Source organism: Mus caroli, unplaced genomic scaffold, assembly GCF_978045245.1.
Source record: "Mus caroli unplaced genomic scaffold, Mus_caroli_1 scaffold_12, whole genome shotgun sequence".
Taxonomy (NCBI): Eukaryota; Metazoa; Chordata; class Mammalia; order Rodentia; family Muridae; genus Mus; species Mus caroli.
This window is the reverse complement of record NW_028227267.1, coordinates 23,727,026-23,740,504: the sequence shown is the minus strand read 5'-3', so window position 1 is coordinate 23,740,504 and position 13,479 is coordinate 23,727,026. Positions and strand designations below refer to the sequence as shown.

At 39.6% G+C, this 13,479-nt stretch overlaps 1 protein-coding gene across 10 annotated transcripts in view; it reads right to left on the bottom strand.

The window, feature by feature from the left end:
* Positions 1 to 13,479, bottom strand: part of Sfmbt1 (Scm like with four mbt domains 1) — a 104,801-nt gene that overhangs the window by 22,448 nt on the left and 68,874 nt on the right. For all 10 annotated transcript variants that reach the window (XM_085828501.1, XM_085828493.1, XM_085828496.1 and 7 more), the window contains 6 exons: positions 12,144 to 12,390; positions 11,552 to 11,640; positions 10,426 to 10,527; positions 8,790 to 8,940; positions 5,599 to 5,681; positions 53 to 179 (listed from right to left, as the gene is read on the bottom strand). In XM_085828501.1, coding sequence (XP_085684627.1) covers positions 53 to 179; positions 5,599 to 5,681; positions 8,790 to 8,940; positions 10,426 to 10,527; positions 11,552 to 11,640; positions 12,144 to 12,390 — 799 coding nt within the window. The remainder of the gene's footprint in view (positions 1 to 52; positions 180 to 5,598; positions 5,682 to 8,789; positions 8,941 to 10,425; positions 10,528 to 11,551; positions 11,641 to 12,143; positions 12,391 to 13,479) is intronic.

Genomic DNA, 13,479 nt, shown 5'->3' with positions numbered 1-13,479 from the left:
CAGGAGAGACAGAGGAGTAGCTACAGGGAACTCGTCAGGGTTGGCACTTTACCTTCTAGCTGGAGCCACAGGTACGAGCCTCTCACTGCAGTAACGGTGGCAATGCACACTTCTTCAGGGAAAAGAGGGTTCACTGCCTCCAGTTTCATGTTCTCCTTAAACTGGTGCTCAGAAATTGACTAGAAGAAAATCAATGAATCAAATGCATTAAGTAGATTAATACTTAGCATTAACTCATGTGCTCAACTGGTATGTTTTGTAAGCAGTATTTAATCCCTGTATCTGCATTAAAGCAACAAGCATATTTTGTTCTGTTCTGTTTTCAAAGAAGCACATGTCCCTGATCAAATGTCTCTCAACCACATTTGGCTCCCCTTTTCTCTTAGAGGGCACCAGTATATCCTTTAATATGTATCATAAGGGTAGTCAGGATAAAAAAAATACTACAAATAGAAGGAAACAAGTTTTAAGATTTAGTTGTTTTGCTTCCTGATAACTCCTAAAAAATTGCTGTTGGTTTTTAAGGGTATAAACCTAGGGCTACATCAATGGGCTCAGTGGGCAAAAGGTACTTTTTGATACCCAGAACCTGTATGGTGGACGTTGAAAACCAACTTCTACAAGTTGATCTCCGTATGTTTGCCACAACGTTTGCACATGTACACATGCACACACAAAATAAATAAATAAATTTAAAAATAAAACCATAACCTAGTAGGATGCTGTGGTGGTTTGAATATGCTTGGACCAGGGAGTGATGCTATTTGGAGGTGTGCCCTTGTTGGAATAGGTGTGGCCATGTTGGAGGAAGTGTGTCACCATGGAGGTGTGCTCTAAGACCCCCATCCTAGCTGCCTAGAAGCCAGTCTTCTCCTAGTGGCCTTCAGGTGAAGATGTAGACCTCTCAGCTCCTCCTGCACCATGCCTGTCTGGATGCTGCTGTACTTCTTTCTGCCTTGATGATAAAGGACTGAAGTTCTGAACCTGTAAGCAGCCCCAATTAAACATTGTCCTTATAAGACTTGCCTTGGCCTCTGTTTACAACAGGAAAACTTTAACACACATAACAAGAGAGGAAACTCAGCCTAACAAAGGTTGATACACACAAGCTGGCAGTGAAGAAAGCCAAGAACTGTTAGAAGCAGGACTAACACAATGGGAGGCACAGGAGAAGTAGCCCAAATAAGGACTGACTGATTTGCATGTTTCTTCTGTTTTGTTTCAGCTAGGTCTCGTGTAGTCCAGGCTAACCTCTAACTCTTGATACATGCAAAGGTGTGACCTCTCTTCCTGATCCTCTTCCTTCTACCTTCTATGTGCTGGGACAATGCACATCATACCTTGTTCATACTGTTTTGAGGACCTTACTCAGAGATCCATGCATGTTAAGAAAGCACACAAAAATGATCACTGAGCTACATTCTACATTCCCTGTCTGTTTGTCTGTCTCAATTAAAAACAAAACTTTTTTTGAGATGGGGGTCTTATACTTAGAAATGGCTGGCCTCACATCTACATCAATCCTCCTGCCTCAGCCCCCTAGAGCACTGGAATTGCAGATGTGTACTTTCATGCTTGGAAAACCTTTTTCCTTTCCTTTCTTTTCTTTTTATTTATTTTTGACAGGAAGAATTTGTTAGAGACATTTTGAAAGCATTTACATTATGGTATTATATACTATTACATACCTCAGGGCAATTGTGTCTTTCCCTTCCCTACAGAAAGTGAGATTTATTTTCTGGAAAAGATAAAATACAAGATCTTTGGGCAGGAGGACACAAACAAGTTTTAAAGTGTGTATATGTAGTGAAGGCCCAGCCGTAGCCACTATATATCAGACAGGGAACAGGAAAAAATCTTTTACAGTAATAGGCTAACCTATAAAGACATTAAGTTTTCTTTTTCTAATAAGCTTTTGTCTTAGTTCCCCATTTTAAAATACAAGCAGCAACCAAGAATGATCACATATTTAAGAATATAAAATCTACAGACAAAACCAACAACTGAAGAAAGCAGAGAACATGCAAGGAAACCTTCCAACCAGTCATGGTATTAATTAACATCTTCCAGGAGACAAGATCTAGTCACACTTAAAGAACAGTGCGCCATTAAACTAAAGAGTGATTAGAGCTGGGTGTGACGGTATATGCCTTTAATCACAGTGCCCAGGAGGCAGAGGCAGGCAGGGAGATCTGAGTTCAAAGCCTGTAAGTCTACATAGTGAGTTCCAGGTCAGCCAGAAATAGAGACCCTACCTATCTAGTCAGTGAGACTCCATCTCAAAAAAACAAAACAAAATAAAGAACTATTCAAAGAAATAGTTCTCAAAAAACAAGAAAATGTAGTGTGATAAATTTTTAAAAGTTGGGTTTGGAGAAATGACTTAAGAGGTTAAGAGCACTTGCTACTCTGGAGAGGGCCCAGGTTTGGTGCCAGAGTCCTCTTGGTGGCTCACTGCCGTCTCCATCTCAACCTTCTGGGATCAGCCTCTGAGGGCACTGCATGCGCACAAACAAAATATTCAGACACATCAAATAAAAACAAAGACTATTTATTTAGGTATTTTTTGAGACAGGTTTGCCTTTGAGACAGCGGTGGCTGTCCTGGAACTCGATCTATAGACCAGGCTGACCTCAAACTCAGAGATGCACCTGTAACTTTCTACAAGGAAAGGCAGGTTCATATACAAAAGTCACGAGCAAAAATTGTCCTTCAGCCGGGCGTAGTGGCGCACGCCTTTAATCCCAGCACTCGGGAGGCAGAGGCAGGCGGATTTCTGAGTTCGAGGCCAGCCTGGTCTACAAAGTGAGTTCCAGGACAGCCAGGGCTATACAGAGAAACCCTGTCTCGAAAAACCAAAAAAAAAAAAAAAAAAAAAAAAAAAAAAAAAAATTGTCTTTCGACTTCCAAAACACTAGGCATTAGACAAGTGAGTAATATTGTTAAAATACTGAAGTACATCCAACCTAACTTTCATATTAAGCTAAACTATAAATATGTCTGTAGAATGAAAATTACTATATAGTACTTATTAAAATTTACCCAGGGCTATACAGAGAAGCTGTCTTGAAAACCCAACAATAACAACAACAAAAAAAAACCCAACAACAACAACAAAAATTCATGGCCCTTATATCCATGTTTTAGGAAGCTACTAAACAATAACAGGCTCCATCAAACAACCACACAAGAGGCCCGAGAGGTGTCTAGACAGATAATAGCATTTTCTATGAAAGCAGGACCTGAGTTCAAATCCTCCATACTTATGTAAAAAGTTAGGTAGATCCCTGTAATGCCAAAATTATATTTTTTGATGCATAGTGTGGAAAGCCAAGTGATGCCACAGTCTCTCTGGCTATGAATCAGCCTTTTAGAAAGAGAAAGCTTCAAGTTTAGTGACAGACCCTACCGTTTAGAAATGTGGAGAGATGCAAGGAGACACCCAACATCACCCTCTAGCCTTTGCAGGTGCACATGTCTCACATACACACACACACACACACACACACTCACACACACCACGTGACAGTAACAAAACTACTAGGTAAGCCTCAAACGCAGCCTGTCCTGGGAGAGAAAAGTATTAGGAAACATGATCTTCTGACTGGACTGATTGTGTTATTAGTAACAAGAAGCTACCAGACAGTATGAAAAGAACTAACAACAAACACAAAGAACATTAACCAAACAGGGTCAAAACAGCAATTATTAACATAATTATAAACAGCAACTATAAAGACAAATGTTTAAAAAAGGAAACAATCATAAAATCCTGCAGCAGTCACCTGTTAATGTTTGCATGCACATAATTCAAAACCTCAACCAAAACTTCATCACAACTAAACAGTGAAGGGAAGGTAACGTAAAACAGTTAACTGTTCATTTACTATAATTTTATCAACATAAGTGTCTAAAACTAACACCTCAAAAGACTGCATTGTATTATTTTGAAAATAATTCTTACACAAATACAAGAATTTCAGTAAAAGAAAAATCTATTGTGGTCACTGTATAAACTGAGGACATGACCTCTCCAAGTTATGGTTGAGGGGGACATATTTATTGTAGCTTTATGTAATATATGTAGAGCTAGAGGCATCTGGAAGAGTCCAGAGCAGGAAGAGAGCAGTAGACTGAACATGGCCCACAGGCTGGATCGGACCATGAGAGGGAGAGAGGTGGAAAAAGAGAGAGAGAGAGAGAGAGAGAGAGAGAGAGAGAGAGAGAGAGAGAGAGAGAGAGAGAGAAAGACAAAGGGAGTCCAGGCAAAGGAGACAGGCCAGAGAGATGGAGCCAAGAGAGTGAACAGTCAAAGGCCAATCCACAGGATTATAAAGCCCTGGGGAGCTGAAGGAAGGGAAGCCCTGCTGACTGCCTTTAAGGTGGAGGCAGAGCTGAGAAGAGCTACAGGTACTTGGGATTCTGAGGAAGCCTAAAGGCCCCCATGCACTTTGGTAGGCTAATAGGCACCACAGAGTTTCTTTTGGACCTGACAGTCAGTTCCAGGACAGGGCTTGCAAAGCAACAAGATAAGCATTGCTCTATATTCTTGGTTTTTATTGCTACTAGGTTCTCCTAACTATTGTTTTGTTTTGTTTAATTAATTGAATGATTAGACAGAATCTTACTATTGTAGACCTGGATGGCCTATATAGACCAAGTTGGCTTCAAACTTACAGAGACCCGGCTGTTGCAGGCTGGGATTAAAGGCAAACAGCATAAGCACAGCCAGAGGGTTATTTTTGAGAGGAGATTTTGTTAAGGTGAGCCTGTCTGGTCCATGGCAATCCTACTGCCTCAGCCTCCCAAGTGCTGGAATTACAGGTACGCATCACCATACCCAGCAGCTATCCTGCCTGCTTTGTTTTACTCCTTTTCTTTGAGACAAGGTCTTGCCACACTGCCCAAGATAATCTAGGACTTACTCTGCACATGGTGGCCCTGCACTAGTAATCCTCTCCTGCCTCGGCCTCCTGAACATGGTTCTCAGCCTTCCTAATGCTGCAACCCTTTAATACATTTTCTCATGTTGTGGGGACACCCAGTCATAAAATTATTTTTGTTAATACTTCAAGAATTCATAACTATAATTTTGCTTGTTATGAATCATTAAATACTTGATAGGCAGGCTATCTGGTATGTGACCCCTGTAAAGGGGTCATCCCACCCACAAAAGGGTTGTGACCCACAGGTTGAGAACTGGCATTATAAGTGTGTACCACCCTATCTAGCTGAACAGTGATGCCCTAACTATTTAAACATGCTGTTGTATTGTTGGGATAGAAGTATTTTTAAATAAATGTAGCCATTCTTCTCTAATATTAACAGTTTTGATATTATTGAGCCACTAAATTATGAAATAAAATTTCAAATGCACATGACCTTACTTAACGAGAAAAAAATAAAATATATAAACTTGTAAAACTCTTATATTTAGCAAACTACCTTATGTAGTGAGTGTGTTTTTCTTAGGACTGTTTTATGATCAACAGGTGGTTATTTGAGTTAAGTGAGCTGACTAACTTTAGAGTAACAATCATAAGAAACAGGACAGCACCACAAACCCCCAGCCTGAAGCAGTTCGCTAAGGGGTCTCACCTGCGGGAAGCACTTCTGGGGCGCAGCTTCAGCACCACACTGCTTGAGGTAGTCAGCCCAGTCAAAGTCCTGGCTCCGGAAGCCTACAGAGACAGAGAGCAATGACTCACACCCAATGTGCCTGCTGACTCTAGCTCTGCCAAGTTGTCAACTCAAACTCCTAATGCCACTGTGATCAACGTGGACGGGCACTCAATACATTTTTTCCTGCTAGGAAACTGAACCCAGGACTATTTACAATTAATTTTATGAAACAGAATTAACTTGGGCAAATTATAATTATATAACAAAATACAAGAAATAAGTGTTTAAATTTCCAAAATTCAAACTAGGTATTTTTTGAGCAGTATTATTATATGGCTAGTTACTGGCAATTTGCCAAGAGTTTAAAAAAAGTTATACAGACTTTATTTTTTATATAGAAATTCAGCATTATTGACTTTATTAGTACTTTTAATTACTGAGGACTTTTTCTTGATAAGGCTAATGTCTTAGCTAATAACAATACATAATGACTTTTTTTTTAAGACAGGATCTCATGTAACTCAAACTATTTTGGAACTCAAATAGCCAAAGATAACCTTGAACTTTTGACCCTCCTGCATCGTCCACTTCCAAGGTCTAGGATTGCAGGCATACACCACCACACCCTGATAAAATACTGTTTCTAGATTCATGTACTACAGAGTGTGTCTAATATTCTTAGGGATGAAGAAGATAGTGAGCACAGGGATGCAGCTGGATATGAGAAATAATTTCTAATGTCACTACTAAACTAGGATAATTATGGGTGACAAAAATGAACTAAACACCTAAAATTACTAATCTACATCTACTAAAAAACTAGTAGCGAGGATTCTGACTGTTCACAATACAAAGAAATAACATTTTATCTGACAGGTATGTCTATTACTACAACCTGATCATTATACGTTGAATATGTTAAAATGCTAACCTGTACTCCAAAAATGCATAAAATGTGTCAATTAAGAAAACATTTTAAAACTCTAAATGCTCTTATAAGACTTATAGACTAAAAGAAACAACTCTACTTCAGCAATCTATCAAGGATCTTGGCAGAAAACTAGTGTCTGACTCAGCCCCATCTGTGGGGAAGGAACTGTGTGGTTGAGGTCCACTTTGTCTAAATTGTTCTGTCTCAGAGCTTAATCACAGGCTACCCAAACCTGTGTCTTCCTACAGGCAATAGTCTCTTTTCTGCTCAAACTAGGGCCTCAGCTCTTCCTCTGATCCAGTCTCACTTCCTGACAAAACATCATTCTCTGACATGTTTCCTTCTTAAATATTTCTATTTTTATATGTGTGTAAGTGTATACATATATGTGTGGATGTATTCACACATGTGCTGGTAGCTGTAGAACAAGAGTTGTAGGCAGCGCTGAGCCCTGAGATGGACACTGAGAACAGGCCTCTGGACTGCCGCAGAAACAGCAAATGCACTTAGCCACTGAGCCTTCCCTCAAAGCCCCCCATGTCATTTTCATTTACATAACTATTTCCCCTCTGTTACAAGGTCAACTGGCTGTCTACAGTATGCCTAAAACTCCTGTACCTTTAATACTCGTTTCTTACCTTTTCATCCAAAGGTAGCAAGCAGTATAAAGAACTTGCTATATCCTGTGATTTCCTACAAAGCAACGTGTTCTTAGTTTAAGTGTTCAATATCACACCTTCCCACCAGGTACTCCTGTGTTCTGCTCACTGAAGGTAGAGAACCTGGGAAGTCCTGTGTGTGTTTTCTCCCACACACCTCTCGAAAGGCTAGATGATCCCGTCTCTACCTCCTCAGTGATACATTCATGTGCACAGCGAATGCTGCATGAATGTTTATGAACTGAATGAAGGCCGGGTGGAGGCCGCTGTGAGTTTATGATCCTTGCTTCCAACACAATGTTCTACCGTTACCCTCCAAGTGGAGCCTTGCTTACCAAATACCTATGACGTCAAAACAATCTGCTTTGCTAAGAAAAGAAAAACAAATAAACATCTGACATTTTCCAGAAACTACAAGTTTAAAATACTAAAAGTTATAGCCAAATGTAGTGAAATGATACTTCAGTGCTTTAATCCGAAGGTCAAATACCATATTTTACAAAGTTACAAGAACAAGTAAAAAGAGCTGTTACCCATTTAGATCCTGATCATAAATTCCCTGATTAGTCACCTCCATTACAAGGCAATCATCCACCTTCTAGCTCTGGACCTAAGAAGCCAGATCTAAATGCTCAGTGTTTATCAAGCCTACTGTGCTAATTCATTTTTGTCAAGAGAAACATAAGACATATCTGGAAATAGAAGGATTGCCTCCACCAGGCTGTCCTGAGGGGGAGTCTGTAAGGCATTTTCTTGATTTGTGATTAATATAGGAAGGCCCAGCCTACTGTGGGCACTGCTACCTCTGGACAGGTGGTCCTGGGCTGTATAAGAAAGCAGTTTGAACAAGCCATAAGGAAGCAAAGTTAAGCACAATTCCTTTAGAGTCGCTACTTCAGTTCCTGCCTCAAGTGCCAGCATCAACTTCTTTCAGATGGGTTTTAAGTATAAGATGAAATAAACCCATTCCTCTCCAAAGCTGTTTTTGGACCACAGCTTATCACAGCAAAATGGGCACAGTTACCCCTCTGTGACCTCCCAACAGATTCCAAACGGAACAAACAAGGGAACCAGAACAGAATCCAGGCTTGAACACATCCTTCTGCCTGGCTATACAGACACATGTCAAACAATGAGAAAAATACATACTGACGCTTTACTAGCTTACGACTTCAAATACTGCATAATGAGCAGGGCATGGTGGTGCACGCCTTTAATCACAGCACTCAGGAGGCAGAGACAGGTGGAGTTCTGTGAGTTCAAGGCTAGCCTGGTATACATAGTAAGTTCCAGGCCAACCAGAGCTACAAAATAAGACCCTTTCTAAATAAAAATATTAGAATCCAGATCTCATTTATCTTATTTTGGACCTCTAAGATACTCAAGACAGAAGGTATAAAAAAAATCTTGGCAATGCCATTCACATATTTCAAGGGCTAAGACTGGTAGATTAGGAATTTAAGGGCATCAAGTGTCATATAGTGAGAACACACTCTCTTCTACACAGTGAGACCCTACATAATTAATAATGATAATAATAATTTTGAGAAACAACATAGAAGAACTCAACTCCATACCTGGAGGAGGATTGATATGTAAACCATTCTTTAGACTCCACTGCACAGGAAAGATACCAGGACTGTTAGCATGGCACACAAATGATCGCCTTGCATGGTCTTCTGGCCGAAGGTCATCCATTTCCACTAGAAAGTACTTATCATCAAACACCTGTGTAATCAACAGATGAAACCGAGAAGTGACTTAGGTGTGCTATACACACACACACTCACACTCCCTCACTCACTCTGTCTCTCTCTCTCTCTCTCTCTCTCTCTCTCTATATATATATATATATATATATATGTTATATATATATATTATATATATGTGTGTGTGTGTGTATATATATGCACACAAACATCTAACACACACATATTTGTATTTTCCTTGGCACAATCAAACATGTTATATAAGTTCAGGTACTATTTTAGTTAAATGTCTTTCAGTATTTACTCAGTTTTACTTTTTGTAACAATCTAATGAGGTAGGTGCCATTTTCAATTCCATTATTTAGATAAACGAAATTAATTCAAAGAAAGGTAAAGTAATTTGCCCAGGTTACACAGTCAAGAAAGTGCAGACCTGACTCAAGCCAAGTTATTTGTTTTCAAAGCAAAAGTTAGTTTAAGCTTAGCAAGGGGTCAACTCCATTACTCTACTAACTTCAAATGGCAGAATGAGAATTAACGAGTGTCCTCTGGAACCTAAGCAGCCTGCACCTCTCCAGACTCCAGACAAGGTTGGAAGGTCTTAGTCTGAGTCTCGCTCTCTGTCTTTACGTTCATGTGTGTATGTCTATATGCCATAGGGTGTATGTGCTGAGAAGAAGCCGTAATTATGAGTGGTTATAAGCCACAATGTATAGAGGCTGGGAAGTAAACTGGTTCTCTGTGAAAAGCTGGAGCTGCTCTCAACCACTGAATCCTTTCTTGAGGTTCCAGAGGTCTTTAAGACAGGTTCAAAACTCCCTCATTGCTCGAAGAATAATCTTTCACTAGTCAAAGAAAATGCAAATCTCAAGTCAGACAAGAATCTTGGTAACTATTCCCACATAGTTATAATCCACCTTGGGCTCTACTTCCACTAAATGGACTTCTGCTCTAGACCTGAACCAAATGCTATCTATTACACAGTACCTCAGTAACTGTGCCTGGACAGTGTGGTCAGCTGCTGTGGTTACTCTTAAAAAGAATCTTCATTTTGTCAGCGGCTAGAGAGATTAAAGTCTGATTCTGGACACACAGCTGCAGCTATCCTATTGATGATGCCAATTCTGTGATTCCCACAGGTCTCTCTGTTTGCCCGTTTAGATAAGTGATGGCACTGACTGGATTCATGCTTTATAAACCCCACAGCCTGCAGGCCAGTCAAACACTTTTTAGTTGTACAAAGTAAGACTTGCCTCCAAACAACATTCCCTCTACTACTTTGATGCCCTGACTCTGCTCTGCCTTGGTTGTACAGGACTACTAAGCTCTGAAAAAGAAAGGGCACACACACACAAATTGTACAAAACAGCACAAATATACAAGAAGTGATTCTGGCTTTACAATGAATAGTATTAGTATAGCTTAAAGGTAAAACCATCATAATTTCCTCAACTAGTCATCCTGAGAGCAATTCTTTCCAGAAGAATAATTACTCCCACTTCACCTTAGCAATTGTCGCAGGAGAAATCCCAAAAGGAGACCACGGGTCCACAGCTTCCAACTTCATATTTATAGAAAATTCATGGGTTCCAATAACTTGCTTATCCTGAAATGTATACAACAAAAACTATAGTATTGCTGAATTAATTTATACTTATATATGGTTGAATGTTTCTGATAATTAATCTTCACTGCAGTGAGACTGAATATAGAATTGCTCGGTGGCATGCTTCCGGATATGCCTTTGGGAATTTCCAGAGAGGTTTAACCAAGGAGGGAAGAGATATACTGTGAACATGGAGACTATCACCCTTGTGAACTATGGTCCTAGACTGAATCTGAAATGGCACAAATGAGCTGAGTACCAGCATTCGTTCTCCTTTGCTTCCAGCCTGCATGTACATTGTAAGCAGACACTTCAAGCTTCCCCAGCTACGATGCTCTATGTCTCTTCAAACAATGGCCCAACTAAACCCTTCACTCCTTAGGTTGCTTTGTCTCCGATGTTTCATCACAGCAACAAGAAAGGGAATCTAGTTAATTAAAATAACACTATTGTTAATGGTAAATCCTGAATTTTTTCCCCTGGAAAAATCTATTCAGAATAACAACGATGATGATGATGATGATGACGACGATGATGATGACTCATAGAAAGTATTCCTCTCTATATTTGGTATATAATGGACATCTGAAAGAAAAATCCAATTTATTTCTAAACTAGCTACAGATATGTACGTAAGACTAGAAAACAGAAAGCTGGATGGTGGGGTGGTGGCACACACCTTTAATCCCAGCACTCATGAAACAGAGGCAGGCAGATCTTTTCAGTTAGCAGCCAGCCTGGTCTACAGAGTGAGTTCCAGGACAGCCAGGGCTACACAGAGAAATCCTGTCTCGAAAAACCAAACCAAAACACTAGAGAGGAAAACATTCAAATAGCTTGAAGAGAATCTGAAGAGAAACCCAGGGGGACCCTGCATCGTCCCTGCAGTGTGACCCTTCCTTCCACACCAGAGCCACCACAGCACCGCCTGTCTCGAGGGATCAGTTCTCACTCCTTACCTCCCCCGGTCGCCATTCTCTACTGTAAGGGGAAATCAGTATTTTTCATGAGTTTCTGTTCTTACCTTAAATAAGTAAGAGGGTAATGGCTCTTCCTCTTTCACTTTGGCCAAAATCTCTTGCCAGTCAGCTTCACTCTTCAGATGTTTGATGGCTTTAGTGAGAAAAACAGCATGCTTTAACAGGAGAAACCTATATACAGTTCAATTTCTGAGAGTGAGCGTTCACATAAGCAGAAGTACTTTCGACTATTTACACCACCTTCATACAGATGAATTTATACCTTAGTCTCAGTACTGGACTCTGTATAGGAGGCCAGAAAATTAGAATTTGTTAAAATATAAAGTAAGAGTAGAAGTATTGCTGTGGCACATAAAATAATACAATAAATACTCAAACTGGATTACTTAGTAATAAATGCTAGTGAGCATGAAATATTGGTCAGAGGAAAGTCTGAGGTATAAAATCAGTATGCATGCTAAATTATAAGTGTAATAACAAAATCAAAGAAATATGTACACTTATATTTTGTATAAATATGAAATACTTTATGTGAATTAAGAAAGGTTTTCATTATATATAGAATACATTTCAGCCTCATAGGTATTAATAAAAAGCAATCATAGAAGTTGATAGGAAAGCGCTTTTCTTCTTTACCTAATGGGGGCTGAAGGTCACATCCTTGCTGAGCAGCCCAACCAATGTGATGAAGAAATGGATCTAAGTAATACAACCAGTGTTCAAAACCGTCGCGGCTCTCAAGGCCTTCATACCGCAGCTTCAACCGTCCTCCAATGTTCTCCACAACAGTAACAAGCCAAGTGCTTAAAGAGTCCCGAAAATCCTGGCATTCTAGTCTGGACCCTGGAGATATGAGATCTAAAGGATTCCTTCCATTACGGAGCTGTAGGTTAAAATATGAAATTGAAAAGGTTAGTTTCTTTTTAAAAAGTCAAGTTCTAACCTTTTGTCAAACTACTTTTAACATTGTTTTACTCACCCCCAAACAGTGGCACTAAATTACATTGTCTACAGATAGCCTCCCACAATATCACTTCTGGATGATATTAATATGTATGCCATAAAGTTTAGCCTGTGACACAATAAAGTTTTAACAAGTATCTCTAGATTATTATTTCATTTAGTATATACACATTTTCTTGTTTTTCAAGACAGTGTTTCTCTGTGTAGCCTTGGTTATCCTGGAACTTGCTCCATAGATCAGGCTGGTCTCGAACTCACTGAGATCTACCTGCCTCTGAGTGCTGGGATTAAAGGCATGTGCCAACACTGCCTATCTTAATTTACTTAATTTTTAAAATGGAATTTTGTCTCTGTGAAAGCAAATTTGATCACCATTAAAAAGAAAATCAAGCACACTTACTCTCTTTTATAATCCTAAAGACCTAAAAAGATCACAATAAATACTTAGTCTATATACTACACATAAGTCAGAATTGATTTCTGCTTCTCTTGGTTCTGGTTCTCTTTTATCTTTTTTTCAAAATACACCCTGTTTTGCACTTATTAGCTCACAGATCTATTTTTATTAGAGCAGACGCAAGCTTCCACACTACCTTTTATACTGTTCCTAGGACTTTGCATTTAAGTAAACTGCATAAAGTGAAATAACGTATTCACTTTTGATGAGATTTTTACTTGTTTCTGATTTTTTTTTCCCGCCCATTTCACAATGGTCTTGTGAACGCAGTAAGTACTTCTGGTTACAGGGACAGGAAGGGAACATTTACAGGCTGGATGAGTAACTCAACAGTTAGGAGTGTGTCTCGCAGAGGACCTGAGTTCAGTTCCCAATACCCAGGTCACATGGCTCACAACTGCCTGTATCTCCAGCTCCAGGGGATCTGATGTGCAATCCTGGCCTCAACAGGCCCTCATACCCATGTGTACAAACCCATACTCAGACACATACATAACAAAAATAAAATCATAAGGTGGGCATGGTGGTGCACATCTTTAATCCTAGAACTCA